This window comes from Megalobrama amblycephala, linkage group LG3, assembly GCF_018812025.1.
Source record: "Megalobrama amblycephala isolate DHTTF-2021 linkage group LG3, ASM1881202v1, whole genome shotgun sequence".
Lineage (NCBI taxonomy): Eukaryota > Metazoa > Chordata > Actinopteri > Cypriniformes > Xenocyprididae > Megalobrama > Megalobrama amblycephala.
In genome coordinates, this window is record NC_063046.1 from 6,407,878 (window position 1) to 6,427,396 (window position 19,519).

Here is a 19,519-nt window from a genome sequence, read left to right on the forward strand (position 1 = left end):
CTAACTCCTCACATGCACACACACTTATTGCTTTACTTAACACCAACCAATCATGGCTTTAGAATAGACCTATAGGCCAAAGGTCAAGTTATAGGTTTTGAACAACTTTTCTGTTGTCTACTTGCTTCCATATTCATCCTTTCTAAACCCTATTGAGGATTTTTTTTTCTCCACATGGTGCTGGAAAGTGCATGATCGTTGCCCTATGTCAACATAACACTTCTCCAGGAAATGGAGGAGGCATGTGGAGACACTGACCCTGCTTCCATGTGATTGAATTTCTATGTTTTATGGGAACATTCCATTGCCATAATGGTTTTTATTCTGTACAAACTGTATATTCTATCCCCCTACACTAACCTTACCACTAGACCTACCCATGACAGAAAACATTCTGCTATTTTAGATGTTCAGAAAATATAATTCTGTATGATTTATGTATAAGCTTGTTTCCTCATGGGGTCTTTAAAAGTGTCCCCACAAAGTCAAAATGCACTGGTCTTACTTTACCTGTGGGGACATTTGGTCCCTTACAAGGACACACCTACACACCATTCCTTTGGAATATTCACCTTTTTCAAAATTATGCTAGTTTTTTTGGTTGCTAGTTTTGTTGTTGTTTTTTTTTTTTTGGCCCAACTACAAATGGTTGATGTATTTATTTCATTTTCTACTGTGCAATACTGTATTCACAACCACGAAAGTTTCAATCTTGCTTTCATGCTTACCATGAATTTTCTCAACATCTCTCTGCCATTACTTTCAATCTTGTACAGAAATGTAAATAGCAGCTTATGAAAGAAGAGCTTTTGGCTTTGAATAAATATGTATATTATATATCCAAAAATAAAATATTATGGCAAATGTGTTTGCAAAATGAGACAAATGTTTGCTTTAGAGATGTGTTTGGGATATTTTGAATGCAGTTTTTCATTTTGCAAGAGATGTGAGGCATTTTGCATTTTGTGTGTGCAATTCTTGGATTTGTGTGTAAAGTTTTGAAAAAAAGAGACAAAGTTTTGAAAACGTGTGTAAGCAGTTGGAAAAAACTGTAACTAAAATGTAGATTTGAGAATGCCAACCTAAAATGAATGCCATCTTCATTTTCAAAGCAATGCATTATTTATATTTTTAGTTTTTGGTATGTTTTGTTAGAAATGTTTCTAATATTCAATAATTTTATCATCAAACTCAAACCCTCTTTTTATTTTCTGTAATACAGTTTTTGCCTATTGCTTGGCCTGTTTTTCTGTATTTACAGTAGTGTATTTTGTTTTATTTTTGTATCATTTTTGTGTTACTGCATTTACTGTATACTGTACTGTAAAGTGTAGTACTGTGATGTGCAGTATTGAGTTGATGTCATTTGTACCTTTCAGTACTTTCATATTTGGTTGTTGCGAAAACCTTTGTTGGAAAAAAAGAACAAAAACTGTAAGTGTTGCATTGAGCTTCACAGAATGCTAACAGATGAACTGAATAAAAACAGTGAAAATTAAAGACTGCAGTGTTTTATATAAAGTAGACTAGTGTGTTCCCCCTGATCTGAAAGTGTATTCATATGATGCAAGTGTGTGTCATTTTGTCATCACAGTGACATTTGACAAAGGAATGTTAGGTTTTGATAGCAGAGTTTCAATTCAACATAGATGTGAAAGTGTTCAAGCAATAGGTAAAATATCATCTGTTCTGCTTTTTCTTCTTGTACTTTCATATTTGTTGCATTATTTTTTTTTTTTCCAAGCCCCTGACAAAAATGACAACTGATCTACAGCCCCCTTATTTTTCTTCTCTTCTCCAGCTTTCCTCAGACCCTCCAGGTTCTTTATCCATTCATCTTTGTTCTCATCTTTCAGTCTGTTAATCAAGAAATCCAGATGGCGAAGAGTCATAGCGCTGTCTGATTTTAATGCGATCTTTGACAGACCAATAATGGTGTTATAAGCTTCATGCAGCAGTTTGGACTGTTCATTTGTAATCTTCTCCAGTTCACTGCTCAGTTTTTCTTTTATTGTAGTTTTTTCCTCAGACACTTTTTTGTTGCTTTCAAGCTCCATCTTAGTTTTTTCAAATTCATATTTATTAAATGTGGTATCCTTCTGGTCACCAGTACGTTCATACTGTTTTTGGAGGTCATCAAATGTCATTGTGACACTCTTTGATATCATCATATATTTACTATTTTCTCTGACGTGTTTCGTGTAATGACACCTTCTTGTACACACAGTGCAGTGGTTCTTTTTCATGACCCAACACCACCAGGCATTTAGTGCCCATGAGCATTCCCACTCATGACAGTTTTCCTCACAGACGGAGCAGCAGGTTGCGTTTTTGTTCCACCACGGTTCTTTTGCAATGGTGACTTTTTCTTTGTAGGATTTTGTGACTTTAAACTGAAACTTTTCACCTCTCTCAATCTTGTCTCTGTTCTCTTTGAGGGCTTCCTGAATCTCATCCAGTTCTTTTATTTTTAGATCCTTCTCATTGATTCGGTCCATCAGATTAGAGACACGGGCCTCAAGTTGTTTTCGCTCTTTCAGAACATCTAATGTCATCTGAACATCTTTTCTGTTCCTTTCTTCCACAAGTTTCAAGAACTTATCCATGCTTTCATCTCCCATTTCCCATGATGCCTTCAAAACTCGCTCATACCGTTTGTCTCTTTTCTCTTTATGTCGATTGTTGAATAAGAAGTGAACAGGTTCATTGTCTTCATCTTTTCTGCAGGGTATTTCTGCCTTATTAATTGCACTGAGAGCATCTGTTGGAGGTCCTCCATCTGAATGTGTGAGAAGAAACACTATGTTGTTCTCTATATCTCTACCAAACAGAGACAGAACTGAGTGAAATATGTAAAGCTCTTTTCCAGAGAGACGATTCTGAGAAGCCTTCATCACAAAACACACTGCATCAATATAATGAATCCCATCCTTATCTGAAAATAATTTGGTCAGATATTCAGAAATCTCTCTGTCTTTCCCGTATCCTTCAGTGTCTCCATACCCTGGAGTGTCAATGATGGTCAGAGATGTTGGATTCTTTTCAGCAAACACCTCGTAAACAGTGACTACAGATGTCTGGGATTGCGATTGATCTTTATTTTCTTCTTCTTCATCTGTGATTTGATAAAACTCTTGATCGTCAAACTTCACTCCCAGAAAGTAGTTGATCATGGTGTTGATGAGGGTGGTTTTCCCAGCACCGGTTTCTCCCACAATCAGTATGACTTTGTTCTGCTTGTTTCCGTCTCTTCGTCCATATGTCCATCGTCTGACCTTTCTATCAGTCCCATCAATATATTTTCTTTCAGTGTTCAGACGGTAAATCGCTGGAGGACCTGGATTCAATAGTTTGGCATCATGACTTGATCTACAAATGAGATTTAGTATAAACATTATGATTTCAGTCAGCTTTTTATTAGTCTACAGTGCCTGTAATTATATGTATTCTGACATGTTGTTGCAAATTTTGTCAACAAGGTTGTTATTTAGCTGACTAACAGATTAAGGAAGAAAAGCTTACCGCGGATTCTCTGGTCGATTCCTGTTACCTGTATTTTTTTAGTAAACATTTTCAATGATTATAACAATGAATAACAGGCAATATAAATAACTTATGAATTAGTGTAATATTATTTATGACATTAGATCACTGCTTTCTGTGAACAAAAATAATGTGGCTGAAAAATTCATAATGTTATTTACAGACTCACAGTTAAAAGGAGGAAGATCACTACGCTTATCTGAAGCGCCGCTGTTATCACTGGAGTCAGGCTGTCTGCAATGGTGATCCATCTTTAGGAAAAAAACATTTTGCTGTCTCTTAATAAGGTATCATCACCTTCATGTATTAGTAAAAATTGTTGATTAAGCTTGCAATGCTCAACAACTAACTATATTAAAGCTGCAGTCCATAACTTTTTTAGGTTAAAAATGATCCAAAATCAATTTGAACAAGTACATAACCAGCCAGTGTTCAAAACTATCTCCTTATCTAAGCCTGATTCACAATGGTAAACTTAATAATGTGTTCTAATCCTGGTAGGTTTCCACAGAAAATTCTACAGGTAACGCTAATACACAAGAAATACACAGTCACGCAATGCTGATGTTGTTAACATTAACAATTTGAGAACAAAGTATAACAATAATAATAATAATAATTTGCATGCTTTGCACACTGTAACGAAGCGGGACTCAGGCAGGGATCCAATTGCAAGCTTTTATTATAAAAGAGCGTGGTCATACAGGCAGGGTCAAAGAGGAGCAGACAGGTATAACAAGGGACAGGCAGAATCGTAGTCAGGATACAGGCAGTAGATAAGGGCAGGCAGATATCACAGGTCCAGGTAACAATAAACAGTCCAAAGGCAGGTGGCAGAGAATTGTAAACGGGTAACAAACAGGATCGGTAACAGACAGGCAGACAGGATTATAACTAGTGATGGGACGGTTGATACCGGGGCTTCAATGCTCCGACAGTTTTCAAAGCACTATTGTATCACACACTGTACCGACGCTTGTATCGAAATGACAATACCACGTGATTGATGACGTTTGAAGCTTCAAACATCATGCATTATCGGAAAGTCGAGACAGCTGGTTTGAAAAGAATTGGTGCTTCAGCTGCATAAACTGATGCATTTAATCATGTTTTATTGCTGGGGTCTCAAACAAAAACCCCGAACAGAACACAAGTGTTAAACAGCTCACCCGAAATATTTTTTTAACTACTTATGTCAGTTATGATCACACCATTGTATATTTCATATTATTGACTAATATGTGAATCCGTTGACCAGGTTACACATGACGCGAGTGGTGGTCTCATTGTCACAAATTAATTTAGATGATATTACATCAGAATAGACAGAACTGATTCAAGACAAGAGTGGTTCAGTATGCAACGGACTTCTGAAGTTTTGGTCACATGCTTTTTCAAGCCATAGATCTGCTCCGTGACGATTTAGATATGGTGGAGAAAACAAGTCTGACCACCAGATGTCGCTAATGTGCACTGTGTTAAAAGCTTTGAGTAATGAACCGTTTTTCGGCACAAATTGATGAAAGCCTCAAATGCTTCAGAAAGCCTCAGTTTCCCATCACTAATAATAATGCTCAGAATTGCAATACAGGTCAACAAGACTTCGCCATGAGGTGGTGTGTGTGTGAGTCTTAAATAGTCCAGATAATGAGCTTCAGCTCTATGTGGCAATAGATGATTGGTGTGGAATGTGTGCATGTGACTGGCAGGGAGGATTATGGGAATTGAAGTCCAGGAACTGACAGGAATTGCGGTATTTTTGAGTGGCTCAATAGCGCAATATGCGGTTTTACCACCATATGCATGTATGTATGTATGTATATATATTATATACATAGCTGTTACAGAAACATTTTTTGCAAAAAAAAAAAAAAAAATCTGATTTGAAGTATTAGATAGCTTACATATTTGCAACACTATCTACAATGACACTAATAATTCTTCATTTCTGATAGAAATGCTAAATCAATCTGTAGTTGTTAATAGAATAACGAGACACAAACCTTTACATTCAGTCACGTTTGGTCCCATTTATTTTTGATCCCAGTGCATATGTGGTGTGAAAAATATATCGATTTAATCTGTTTTGTTTATTTTCCTTCTGTATTTTTATTATTTTTATCTTTCTTCTTCTCTTAAATTGGTTTATAAATGCTTATATTTTTCTACATTTGTAAAAATTGGTATAGTGAACTTCACAAAATTTTGTTCCTATATTATTGTTCACAAGTTATGTGAAAATAATGCTAAAATAACTTTTCTTTGAGGAGTTGTTGGGAGATCAGTGGAACACACCTGCGGGGTTTCCTCTTGCGCGACCATGTGCGTGACATGCGATTGCCTCACGGTGCATTCCAAATGGGATATGTTGCCCTCCGAAGGGCACTTCGGAGTGAAAACAATCATGGCCGCCATGTTGAAGGGTCATTCCAAACCAAAGTGCTCAAAACTGGCAACTTCAAAGGGCCCTTCGGAATGAAGGATTTTGAAGGGTACAACTGATGGACACTTCGGGCCCCCATGATCCTTTGCACAGGGAAGTTCTTTGATGTCACAGAATCGGTACAGGAGGCTCTGAGTTCGATTTTACCTATAAATGTATGTATAGTATTTTTCTATACTACTGTAATATTTATACAAGTAAGATTTGGTACAATAATATGGTCAAAACGACATTGTACTTCAACAAAAATACTTTACAGCTCCCTTTATCAGTCCATTCAAATGTTTCTAATACATAGACACAATATACAATATGGTGCGATAAACCAAAAATAAAAAAATAAATAAACTAACGTTAAACAAAGGGCGCAGCTTGCACAATCTACTCCTCTTTGACTGTCTCCTTAAGATGACGCAGAAATGCGTTACAAAAAAATAGTTTTTTTTTTACCCCACACCCTTCATCCCTTCGAAGCTCTCACTCCGGAGGGTAAACCCTTTGAAGGGATTAGGACATAGGGATGAGCCCTTCCGAATGGAACGCAGGGTCAGTCTACTTGTGTTTGGCCGATGGCGCATGTGATTTTCGCTTCTCCCCACAAATTATCCTGTGTGTACCAGAGAGGGAGAAGCTGTCACCCCGTTGCTCCACTGATTATTTCTCTTAATTACAGTTACAGTGCTGAATCTCAACAAGTGGTCGTGTGGTCCTTGTGTGAGAGTGACCGGTCCAGACACGCTACACATACAAACGTTTAGTCCAAAAGTGCGCACATTTGTAGAAATACACGTTTACCTCAGATTTTATTAGATATATAATATATATAGATATATAGAATATAAACGGGCCGTACACAGAGTTTCATCATTACCGAGGACAGAAAATATAGTTTGCTAGGGGGGTACGGGGGCAAATTTAGATTTCCTTAGTGTATATATGTGCATTTTTAAGACGTTTTAATGCCAACAAATTGGATAACAATAGCTTTAAAACCATGTCAACAAATACATACATGCAGAGTGTTGAGGCAGCTTTAATCGCATGTTTGGTAATTTCATGACTTAACTTACAACAGAACAACGACGGACATTGCTCGTAGATTCTTTTGGGCTTTATTTAAGCTAATAAAGTAATGCAGCTCGCGTCTGCGCTTTTGCGCATGCAATTCTTGAGTGTGCGCCACGAGCACAGTATAATGGCTGTTATCATGTTTTCATGGTCTCATGTTTTCCATTACCATCCACCCCACTGTAACAGTAAAAACACATACAATACACAATCAAAATAAGCATTTCATGAGTTCACACTTACAATACAAATAAGTCAGATAAATTAATTGGTAAACGTATTTGGTGTGCTGTCCGGGGAGAGGGCTCCGAGCTCGGTAATTGGCCCGAACACACACAGAGGTTTTGATTAAACCTTTTAAAAATTATTTAAAAATTAATAAGCATGAATCAAAACTTTAAATATTTAAAATCATATTACCCAAAACTGAAACATTAATGTGAAATTATCTGACTTGCACACAAAATCATGTTTTACTTTATATATTATATTTAAAGTTATATATAAGGTTATATATTTTTTGCTCTCAGACATTTTTGCTCAGATTTTCATTTTTTGTACGCTTATGCTGTTTTTCTCTTCGCTTGTTCTCACGTTCGGCGCTTGCTTTCCCAAATGTTGTGGTTAGAGTATAATGTAAATTAGGACAGGCTTAAGGCCGTGTGTCCACCAGAGTGTTTTTTCCAGCTGCTAGCGTACTTTTTCAATTGTTTTCAATGGGAGCGCCGCGTTTTTTTAAACGCCAGGAGCGTAACGAGGCGCTGAGCGTCTTTTTAACGCTCAAGCGCTGCGAGCTCTGCGTTTTTTACTGGTCGCCTCGAGTTGAAGAATGCTCAACTTTGAGTAAAACGCAGCGCTCATCACTGTCACTTTTTAGCCAGCCATCCAATCAGAGTGAAGGAGGGGCGGGACAAATACAATTCCGTCCAACTGTCACATTCTTGCTGTACAGCGACATCAATAAACAGAAACAAAATGGATGAGAATTTAATATTACCTCTCTTCGAAAATACATAGCAAAGTAATTTCACATTGTGTGAACATTTTAAGTCTGAAACAAATTACCTGCAAAATCAGTTATAAGTAACAGTGCCATGATATTCCGTATCATAGCAACAAAGCGTCTCAACGAAAAAAACGCTGCGCAGCTGAAGCGCTCTCAAGCGCTCACAGGCGTTTTAAGCAGAGCGCCTAGCGTTTTCAGCTGGCTAAAAACGCTCTGGTGGACACACGGCCTAAGGCATGCAAAGAACGAACATGCAACACTAACGAACTAAGCAGAGCGCCTAGCGTTTTCAGCTGGATAAAAACGCTCTGGTGGACACACGGCCTAAGTGTCATCATTGGTCTAACTAGGAGAACTCTAGCCAATCAATCAAAGAGAGGAACCGACATCACCCCAATGCACCTAATTGGCTGCTGATGCTCACTCATACAGTGGCACGTTCAAGCTCAAACCGGTGCGCAACGTTTTGCTACGTTTTCCGGGTTGAACGACATGTTTCCTGGAAACGGTGTGCAACAGGTTTGAGATACGTTAGGCGTGTTCGACATCGGCTGCGGCTGGATGTAACCGATCGGCGAGATTAGCCGTGTGCAGGCGGGGAGGAGCTGAAAACGGAGACGTGAAGTCGGACACTTTCTGCTTCCTGTAGTGACGCTCGCGCAGCGTTTGCATACTTTATCACAGCTGAAGTGAAATAAATGCAATATTTGACTAATACGCTGATGTTTCAGAGACCTTTTCATTCAAAACTTTATGTACTGCTCACAGTGTCTGTTTTTTCAAGAATAAAGTTCAACATAAGCATATGTTATTTAAATGCCAATGTAGTGGGGTCTTTGTTTTTTATCCGTTTTATTTTGATAAACATAACACAATACAACATCGCGACTACATGAAAAGAGCTTTAACTGTTATAAAACTGTTTAAAAAACGTTTTGCAACGTTTTGTCGGGGCTGAACGCAGCTGTCACGATCACCGTCTGCTCCTGTCACTTCCCGGACTACATTCCCCATAATCCTCTCTGCCAATCACCTGCACTCACTCCACCAATCACTACGCTAATCACCACACCCAGCTGCAGCTCATTACCAGGACTATAAAGGACTGTCACACACACCACCTCACCGCGAAGTCTTGATTACCCAGTGTGTCATTTCTGAGCGTTTCCTTGTTTCCTGTCTGCCTGTGTTTGATCTTGCCTGTTCCTGTTTATTGACCCGTTGCTGCCTGTCCTGACTCTTGCCTTGTATACTGTTCTGTGAATGATATCCGCCTGCCTCGATCTACTGCCTGTACCCTGACTATGTTTCTGCCTGGTCCTTACTGTTCCTGTTTGCCCCTGATCGACCCAGCCTGTACAACTATGCTCACTGTAAATAAAAGCTTGCATATGGATCTCTGCCTCAGTCCCGCTACGTTACAGAAGACTTCGCCACAACAACGATCCAGCAGCTTTCCCGGAAAACGTTTACACGGTATGGACATTACACAATTATTATTTTGGAGTACACAGGGTACACGATCTTTGGAGGAATATGTGCAGGAATACTTGGACATTGCTTACCTCTCTGATCTACCGGACTGTGCTCTGATTGACTTCTTTTGTGATGGCGTCAACCAACCTCTCCAGAGTAGATTAAGACGAGAGGGACCGCGTTCATCACTCTGCTGTTTTATGGACTATGCTCTCTTGTCAGTTGGTTCTCCATTTACTGTGGGAGTCGCGGAGGAATGCGACACCCTGGTAGATCACGTAATGGCCGCCGCGCCGAGGAACACGCACCAGATGGCGGCGACAGCAACAACAACAACACCAGTTCATGTCTCCGCTGATCACCCACAGCAACGTCACGTCTCCGCTGATCGCCCAGAGCAACGTCACGTCTCCGCTGATCGCCCAGAGTCACGTCACGTCTCTGCTGATCGCCCAGAGTCACGTCACGTCTCCGCTGATCGCCCAGAGTCACGTCACGTCCCCGCTGATCGCCCAGAGTCACGTCACGTCCCCGCTGTTGTTCCAGAGCAGCCCTCTCTCCTTGTCAGTTCTGTCATGGCCAAGAGGGCTGTTTTCACTTTTTATGTCTTGGCTGTCATGCGTGCGTGGAGGATGTACTCGAGCTCTATGGACTTGGGAGCAGTCTGCCAGCCCGAGCCCGCTGTGGTCCCAGAGCAGTCCACTGTTGTCCCAGAACGGCAGCCGGTTATCCCAGAACGGCAGCCGTTTGCCCCGCCGGCCGCTTCGCTCTCAAGCCCGCCGGCCGCAACGCACTCAAGCCCGCCGGCCGCTTCGCTCTCAAGCCCGCCGGTCGCAACGCACTCAAGTTCGCCGGTCGCAACGCACCTCAGCTCTCTGGATGCGATGGACAAGATGGCTGTTTCGCTAGTGCCCACGGGCAAGATGGCCGCCCCTTCGGTGTCAAGGAACATAGGGGGTGTTCCAGCCATCGAGTCCGCTCCAGAACCTGTGCTACTTGCCCTGCCGGCGCCCCACGAGCTCCTTGTCCACGAATCGACCATGGCCACCATTGATTTCCCCAAGAACTTTTTTGGGGGGGGCCATATACCAGAGGGTGGGGAGCTTGTGGGTGGGGACCCTGCACGGCCGCAACCATCAGCGGGCTCCGAACTGCTAGGGCCGCCCATGGACTATAAACCCCTATGGCCATTAATGGACTTTGACCCGCCATGGTCATCTTCGGACTCTGTCCTGCCGTGGCTGCCCGAGCCACCTGACCCGCCGTGGTTGCCCGAGCCACCTGACCCGCCGTGGCTGCTCGAGCCACCTGACCCGCCGTGGCTGCCCGAGCCACCTGAGCTGCCGTGGCTGCCCGTGGCACCTGACCCTCCGTGGCTGCCCGTGGCTCCTGACCCTCCGTGGCTGCCCGTGGCTCCTGACCCTCCGTGGCTGCCCGTGGCTCCTGACCCTCCGTGGCTGCCCGTGGCTCCTGACCCGCCGTGGCTGCCCGTGGCTCCTGACCCGCCGTGGCTGCCCGTGGCTCCTGACCCGCCGTGGCTGCCCGTGGCTGCCCGTGGCTCCTGACCCGCCGTGGCTGCCCGTGGCTCCTGACCCGCCGTGGCTACCCGTGGCACCTGACCCTCCGTGGCTGCCCGAGTTCCTGGACCTGCATTGGGGACCCTGTTCCTGTGTGCATGCAGGTCCCCAATGCACCCACCCCCCCTCCCTAGCTGTTCCTTTTACGCCGCGAGGACGCGCCTTCCGGGAGGGGGGCGTTAAGTCACGATCGCCGTCTGCTCCGGTCACTTCCCGGACTACATTCCCCATAATCCTCTCTGCCAATCACCTGCACTCACTCCACCAATCACTACACTAATCACCACACCCAGCTGCAGCTCATTACCAGGACTATAAAGGACTGTCACACACACCACCTCACCGCGAAGTCTTGATTACCCAGTGTGTCATTTCTGAGCGTTTCCTTGTTTCCTGTCTGCCTGTGTTTGATCTTGCCTGTTCCTGTTTATTGACCCGTTGCTGCCTGTCCTGACTCTTGCCTTGTATACTGTTCTGTGAATGATATCCGCCTGCCTCGATCTACTGCCTGTACCCTGACTACGTTTCTGCCTGGTCCTTACTGTTCCTGTTTGCCCCTGATCGACCCAGCCTGTACGACTATGCTCACTGTAAATAAAAGCTTGCATATGGATCTCTGCCTCAGTCCCGCTATGTTACAGCAGCCCAGGTGAAGATTGATAACCATCATCTGGGGTAACATTTTTCTGTACTTGACACATATATATATATATATATATATATATATATATATATATATATATATATATATATATATAATCTGCTGCGTGACCTGTTTCCGCTATTTCCGCCTGGTGAATTGTTACTGTTAAAAGCACCATAGCAACCCGTCAACATTTATTTTCTTAAATGTTGTTGTTAACCCTCTGGGATCAACAGACACTCCGGTGTATTCTGCTGGATTTTTTTCCTCATAACCTCGGAAACAACTTAATATATAGGATATATAATTTTGTCATACAGAATTGAGTAATTCATCATTCTAAACTGTAAAGGGTTTTATTTGCGTACACTCACAATAACAGCAACTCTTTGTGCTTCTGTTAAATAAAGAAAACATATAAAGGGTGCAATCTTAGTCTCTGAACTTCTTTCTGAAACAAGAATTAACTGGAACTCAGCAAATTGTCACACAGACGAGAGAGATATTTCTTTAAAAATCTTGAAGTGTCTACTTTTAAATGAAGACATGGGCCTATTGAAAGCAAATATTTTCTGTTTATGTAATCCTTCTGTAATATCCGGTCACGTTAATGTGTGGTGTGTATTACCCTTGCTTGATCGGATCACTACCTGTTGAATTATTCTTAGTATAGTTCGTGTTAGAATGTTTTTGCATCTTCATCAGGAGAGAGCAGTTGTCAACGCCGCTGAATTGGTGCATTTCTTTAGTAAAATGGTTTGTATACATTTTATTTAGTCTATAATGTCTATAAAGCAAATCTTTTATTTAATTCAACGCACCATACAGGGATGAGATGTCAGTCAAATGCATAAAGTCAGCATCTGTCTTCTCGCGTTGTCGAAACACCTTTTCCTTGAATAAATAAACTGATTTTTATTAGTCAATAGTCATAACACTGAATCTAATTGATTTTTATCTTAAAATATGTACTCCGGACTCTGTACTGTTTGATTATATACAGGTTATAAGGAGCCTGTCGCGATATCTTTCGGCTATGACAGCGGTCGGGAATATGGCTTGCGAGCCACACCTGGCTCTTTGACAAAAAAAAAAGGCGAGAAACAGGTTTATTTATTAAATTAATTCGTTTATTTAACGAATTAATTTAAAGTGAATCTGTAGCCTACCTTTCTCATTTGGCACGAATCCAACTGTTTTCATTTTCGAGACAAATGCTAAACTATTATTTATTATATGAGCTTTGTACTTCACTCACATTATCGACATCATCCTTCACATATAACGCCACAGTGAGGTTGTGGTCACGGGTGGTAAACGGCAGTATTACAGAATTGAATTTAGCAGTGTAACGTTTGGTTGATTGTATTTTATTTTAATATTTAACAGACTGTGATGTCAAGCAAGCAATGCAAGAATTTGTGCGCGGGCGCGACCACTGATGTTTATCTTCTGGCCGTGTGTCCACCAAAGCGATTTTTCCAGCTGCTAACGTACTTTTTCAATTGTTTTCAATGGGAACGCCGCGTTTTTTAAACGCCAGGAGCGTAACGAGGCACTGAGCGTCTTTTTCACGCTCAAGCGCTGAGAGCTCTGCGTTTTTTACTGGTCGCCTCGAGTTGAAGAATGTTCAACTTTGAGTAAAACGCTGCGCTCATCACTGTCACTTTTTAGCCAGCCGTCCAATCAGAGTGGAGGAGGGGCGGGACAAATACAACTCCGACCAACTGTCACATTCTTCTTGCTGTACAGCGAAATCAAAAAACAGAAACAAAATGGATGAGAAATTAATATTGCTGGTCTCCGAAAATACATAGCAAGTAATTCCACATTGTGTGAACATTTTTAGCCTGAAACAAATTACCTGCAAAATCAGTTAAAAGTAACAGTGCCGCGGATATTCCGTATCATAGCAACAAAGCGTCTCAACGGAAAAAAACGCTGCGCTGCAGAAGCGCTCTCAAGCGCTCACAGACGGGCGTTTTAAGCAGAGCGCCTAGCGTTTTCAGCTGGCTAAAAGGCTTCTTTCAGCTGGCTTCTGCAGCGCAGCATTTTTTTCCGTTGAGACGCTTTGTTGCTATGATACAGAATATCCGCGGCACTGTTACTTTTAATTGATTTTGCAGGTAATTTGTTTCAGGCTAAAAAATGTTCACACAATGTGGAATTACTTGCTATGTATGTTCGGAGACCAGCAATATTAATTTCTCATCCATTTTGTTTCTGTTTGTTGATGTCGCTGTACAGCAAGAATGTGACAGTTGGTCGGAGTTGTATTTGTCCTGCCCCTCCTCCACTCTGATTGGACGGCTGGCTAAGAAGTGACAGTGATGAGAGCAGCGTTTTACTCAAAGTTGAACATTCTCCAACTCGAGGCGACCAGTAAAAACGCTGAGCTCGCAGCGCTTGAGCGTGAAAAAGACGCTCAGCGCCTCCTTACGCTCTCGGCGTTTAAAAAACGCGGCGTTCCCATTGAAGACAATTGAAAAAGTACGCTAGCAGCTGGAAAAAACGCTCTGGTGGACACACGGCCTAACTGTCTCTGTAATTAATGGTCATACAGGTAAAAGCAAGACATAATTCATACATTTACAAAAGACACTCAAATAACGAGAACAAACAGAATGTCTGTTTCCATGTCTAGAGCTGTGTCCGAAACCGCTCACTCGTTCACTCATTCACTAATCCCTATAGGTATGGCATTTGAGTGCACTATATCTGTATGGAGTGAACGAAATGAAGTAAGTGAATTCGGACGCTGACGTATACACTGTGCGTCGGAGATATCTATCTCAGAAACGGCTCGACGCGCGATAAAACTATTTTATCCTACATGTTATTTACATTATAAAACAATGTTAATAACGATAACAATCATAATGACTTCATTTTGTAATCATACATGCCTCTGTGCCAGCTTTGTTGTTTAATCGATTGTATAATTTCTGTCATGCTTAATGTGTTCATAATCATTTAATAGTATAAAATACTGCAAACAAAAATAAACACATTAACAAGTGTACACAATTTCATGTATTTATACTTTTTAATAAAGTTGTTAGAAACGCTCACGCTCACAGATTACGTGGTCTTTGAGCGCCCTCAGGCGACCGTTATGATTTGAATACGCTTCCTATGATTAACAAATTTTTTTAAATCATCCACTAAATTATCATCTTTTAAAGTTTAATGAGTTAACAGTGCCACACATTATTAAAACACATTGCTGTTAGTAAAACACATTAAATTGATTTAATGCCTACATAATATTTTAATAATAAAAATAATATTTTTATTAATATAATTTCATTTTTTTAATTCATCTATATAATAATGTCCCCCTACATTTTAGTAGGTTTTATTCAAGTAGTGATTAAAAAAAAAAAAAAAAAAAAAAGGTTAAAAAAATTGGATTTTAGGAAATAGTGCTTCAGCAAGTGTACATGGAATGTACACTCGAAATCAGAGATAATTGTGGGTATAAAGTAGTGAACGAATGTAGGGAATGAAGTTGTTCACTCAGAATTCGGACACCACTACAAAATGGCCGACACCCGATATAGTGGACTATATAGTGGATAGGGAGCGGTTTCAGACACAGCTTAGATCTTTGGAGTGCGCCACAAATAACCGCTTTCATTTTGTTAATCTGTAGACCTAATTATTTAAGTAAAATATGTTGCGTAGCCTATGGGCCTAAATATTCCCTTTTATTTTCTATGTGTTATGTAGGTAGGACTAGTTTTCTCCATTCACAGAAGCTGCAGATGCGTGACGTGACGTTGAAATTTGTAGCCTACTATCCTGTAATTTTCGCTGGTTTCAAAATGCACAACAAGCTGCATATTACTTGGCGGTTGGTGACATATATCATCGGAAAAACTAATGCTAGAGCATTGCCATTGTGACTTACCTAACCTATGATGACTTGACAGCTGGGCTGAGCGTGTCAGCGCAGGCATTTCACTCACGTTGGATGCGTCATGGTTACATTTGCATAGGCTGTACTGTTTGAATTTCTGATTGGTTGACTGCCAAATCAAAATATTAAACGGAACGACAAAATAACGTTATTAACCGGTTAATGGCCATCAAATTAGCGGTTCTGTTCAGAACGATTACATTTGATTTTGTTTCCGTTTCTGGTTATGTTCCAGTCAAAATTTCCCTCGTTTTGTTTCGTACTTTTCGTTTTCGTTCCTTGAACCAATTCAGAGCCCTGGTTTGAATCCCTCAGTTGTCCTTAGTGTGAAAAGACGGATCTCAAAATCATACAGTCACTGCTGGAAAGGGTTCAAATATGCAAAAAATGCTGGAAAACTGAAGAATCTGCTGGAGGATTTTTCTGAAGAACAGAGTTCAGTTTAACTGCTCAGAACAAACAAGAGACTCATGAACAACCATCACAAAACATAAAAACAAACAGTTGTGGATCATCCTGGTAACCACACAGTATTGAGAATCAAGGGTTCACAAACTTAAAAAATAAATAACATGCTATTTTCCTGGTCCTTATTTTGTTAAAGGTGCTAAAGAGGATGTTTTGTTTTATACATTTTTGCAATATTACTTGAAACTGTCTTTACTAACTGATAAAAGACTATTTATTAGGTGCACTGAAAGTAATAATATTAATATACATCATCTGTGCATGAGGTAGGGCCTTAAAAACATCAGCCAATCGTTTACGTGATCATCGTGTAAACGATTGGCCCTCTGGCTTGTCAATCACTGCCGTGATGTTCCTTGTGAGAGACGAGCGCGGCTGCGCGCTCCAGTAACTTTCTACACTCCACAGGCGCTGCATGCAATGTTTTTGTCAGGAGACAGGAGTAACAACTGCAGATTATGAGTTACCTGCGGTGAGTCCGACATAATGAATCCACTAACACGACACAGCGAATGCCGGTGGTAAACACTCGCATTCCAATACTCGTGCACGAGTTTTGGGAGGCGTTCCTTTAAAATGAGCTGTGAAGGAGGGGGGTTGTTCTTACACATGCGCTCATTTCAAAAACTCAGTAACAGTCTTTGGATTCTCAGTCGACGAAAAGATCCTCTCTATCACCTTTAAAATGATTTACACTTTTGCATATTCTGGAAGGGGTATGTAAACATTTGAGCTCAACTATACATAGCTTGTTTGTGGTAATGGTGTCAAAAACAGCAGCAAAAATGTGAATATATATATATATAAAAGTGACTAGACTGAAACATATCCTTTTATTGAAACTGGTGCTCTGCTGTGCCAAGAGACATTTGCCGCAGAGACCTGATATGTCCTGTGTCATGTTATGATAATCATGCAGCTTTCATTTGATGATAACGAAACACGAATGAATGAGAAATTAAAGGCCGGGGTGTGCTTGATATTAAAGGCAAAATTAGCCATGAAAGAGAACTGAATCCGCTACTGACAGGATGGCTTATGTGCGCGCTCAGCGCGGAACACAGACAAGCATAGTAGCCTTTGTCTGTTTATTTGTTTGTTTTTATTTGTCTTTGGACCTAATAAAGTTATTGAAATGTTTATGCTTTTTTTTCCCTTTTTTTTTTAAACTGTAGATCTTTTGGAAAAATGCATTAACCAAAAAATGAAAAAATGGCTCTTTGGTCAAAAATATTGATTCAAAGCAGCTTCACAGTGACAATAGGAAAAGTCTTATTGAGCTAAAGTGTTTTTTTTTTTTTTTTTTTTTTTTTTTTTCCCTTCATCTAATCTGGATACAGCCTGGATCTGACAGGCTGTGGCAAACCTTGGTATAAACAGAGAGAGACTAATATTACCATAGATGCCATTCTTCTTATGATGTAACGAGTACATCAGGTGTTATGGGAAGTGTTCCCAGTTCCAGCTGACCTAATCTATGTAGCATAACAATTTACATGATTTGAATTATAGAAGTAGACAATGTGTTATGTGTATGCAAGTTTAAACAGATGTGTCTGCTTCCCGAACAATGCTAGGAAGATTGTTCCAGAGTTTAGGTGCCAAATAGGAGAAGGACCTGCGGTTGATTTTGATATTCTAGGTATTAGAACTGTCCAGAATTCTGAGATCGCAATAAACGTGAAGGACTATAATGCATTAAGAGCTCGCTCACTAAACCATTTAGTGCTTTGTAAGTAATTGGCAAGATTTTAAAATCTATACGATGTTTAACAGGAAGCCAATGCAGTGATGACAGAACTGGGCTAATATGGTCATACTTCCTAGTTCTAGTAAGAACTCTAGCTGCTGCATTTTGTACGAGCTGTAGTTTATTTATCAAGCAGGAGGAACAACCACCCAGTAGAGCGTTACAGTAATCTAGCCTTGAGGTCATGAACGCATGAACTAACTGTTCTGCATTTTTCATTGAGAGCATATGTCGTAGTTTAGATATATTTTTAAGATGGAAGAATGTGGTTTTACAGATGCTAGTAACATGGCCTTCAAATGAAAGATTGGTATCAAAGAGCACACCCAGGTTCCTAACTGACGACGAAGACTTAACAGAGCAGCCATCAAGTGTTAGACAGTATTCTAGGTTATTGCGTGAAGAAGTTTTTGGTCCAAAAATTAGAATCTCTGTTTTTTCTGAATTTAGTAGTAGGAAATTACTGGTCATCCAGTTTTTTATATCAGCTATACATTCTGTTAATTTAGTGAATTGGTAAGTTTCGTCAGGGCGCAAAGAAATATAGAGCCGAGTATCATCAGCGTAACAATGAAAACTAACGCCATGCTTCCTAACGATATCTCCCAAGGGTAGCATGTACAGAGTGAAAAGCAACGGTCCTAGTACTGAGCCTTGCGGTACTCCATATTTAACTTAATTATGACATTTCTTCGTTTACTATTACAAACTGATAACGGTCAGATAAGTATGATTTGAACCATGACAATGCATTTCCACTTCAAGTCTATTTAGAAGAATATTGTGATCGATAGTGTCAAATGCAGCACTAAGTTCCAGTAACACTAATAGAGAGATGCATATCTGATGATATGAGCAAATCATTAGTAACTCTAATGAGAGCAGTCTTAGTACTATGGTACGGTCTAAATCCTAGAAAGACACTAGACACTAAAACACTATTAAGATAAATCTACATAGTTAAACACAGAAAAATGTACAAATAATACATAATGTTAACACTTACCTCCTTTTTTTCTCACTCTGAATCCTTGAAGTTTCTTTTTGCATGGAAAAACTGTCTTATATACTTTACTTCTGAAAAGACACACCCTCAAACATCCATGAATCTTAAAACAACAAGCTATAGACACACCCACAAGAGGAAAATTGACATCTTAATTGGACTAATTCTCTAGAAGATGGTCTGACCTTCAGTCCTCATTGTGTATTAGTTCAGCTATTTGTCTTCTGTTATAGAGCAAATTCTTTTTGGAAATGCTATAGTCACCTGGCAGAACTGAGCCTGATCAAATCATTAGCAGTTAGAAAATTTGGGTTCTCAAACTCATTCAGCATGTGCACTCATTGTTGTTAGTTTTTAAATAAGTGATGTTTCATTAAATGTGCTGTTATTTAGAATGTCTTCTTTAGTCACACTTGAGGCAGTTAGCTTTTCATCTGTTTTCTAATGAAGAACATCTCCCATCCCCCCATCTTCATTTTATATAGCGCTTTTCTCAATGCATATCATTAAAAGCAGCTTCACAGTGACAATAGAAAATTAGGGGCTGCTTAAGTGACACCTTTCCTACTGAAAAAAAAACAAATACCTTTAATGCATTCTTGCCGTTCATTCACGTT

The 19,519-nt window shown here is 40.4% G+C and overlaps 1 protein-coding gene across 1 annotated transcript; it reads right to left on the reverse strand.

Moving 5' to 3' along the window:
- Positions 1 to 120: 120 nt before the first annotated feature.
- Positions 121 to 18,970, reverse strand: LOC125264383. The gene is made up of 4 exons (XM_048183645.1): positions 18,903 to 18,970; positions 3,713 to 3,794; positions 3,523 to 3,550; positions 121 to 3,369 (listed from the first exon to the last, which is right to left on the reverse strand). Exons 2-4 carry the CDS (start codon positions 3,792 to 3,794, stop codon positions 1,725 to 1,727), a joined length of 1,755 nt encoding a protein of 584 aa, XP_048039602.1. The 5' UTR covers positions 18,903 to 18,970; the 3' UTR covers positions 121 to 1,724.
- Positions 18,971 to 19,519: the final 549 nt, after the last annotated feature.

What these genes read in the sequence shown, in the direction of transcription:
- LOC125264383 (XM_048183645.1), bottom strand. Translation starts at nt 3,794, where the DNA reads ATGGATCACCATTGCAGACAGCCTGACTCCAGTGATAACAGCGGCGCT. An exon ending in TGATCTTCCTCCTTTTAACT is followed by an intron (nt 3,551 to 3,712) that starts GTGAGTCTGTAA and finishes AAAAAAATACAG; the next exon opens with GTAACAGGAATCGACCAGAG. An exon ending in AATCGACCAGAGAATCCGCG is followed by an intron (nt 3,370 to 3,522) that starts GTAAGCTTTTCT and finishes TCTCATTTGTAG; the next exon opens with ATCAAGTCATGATGCCAAAC.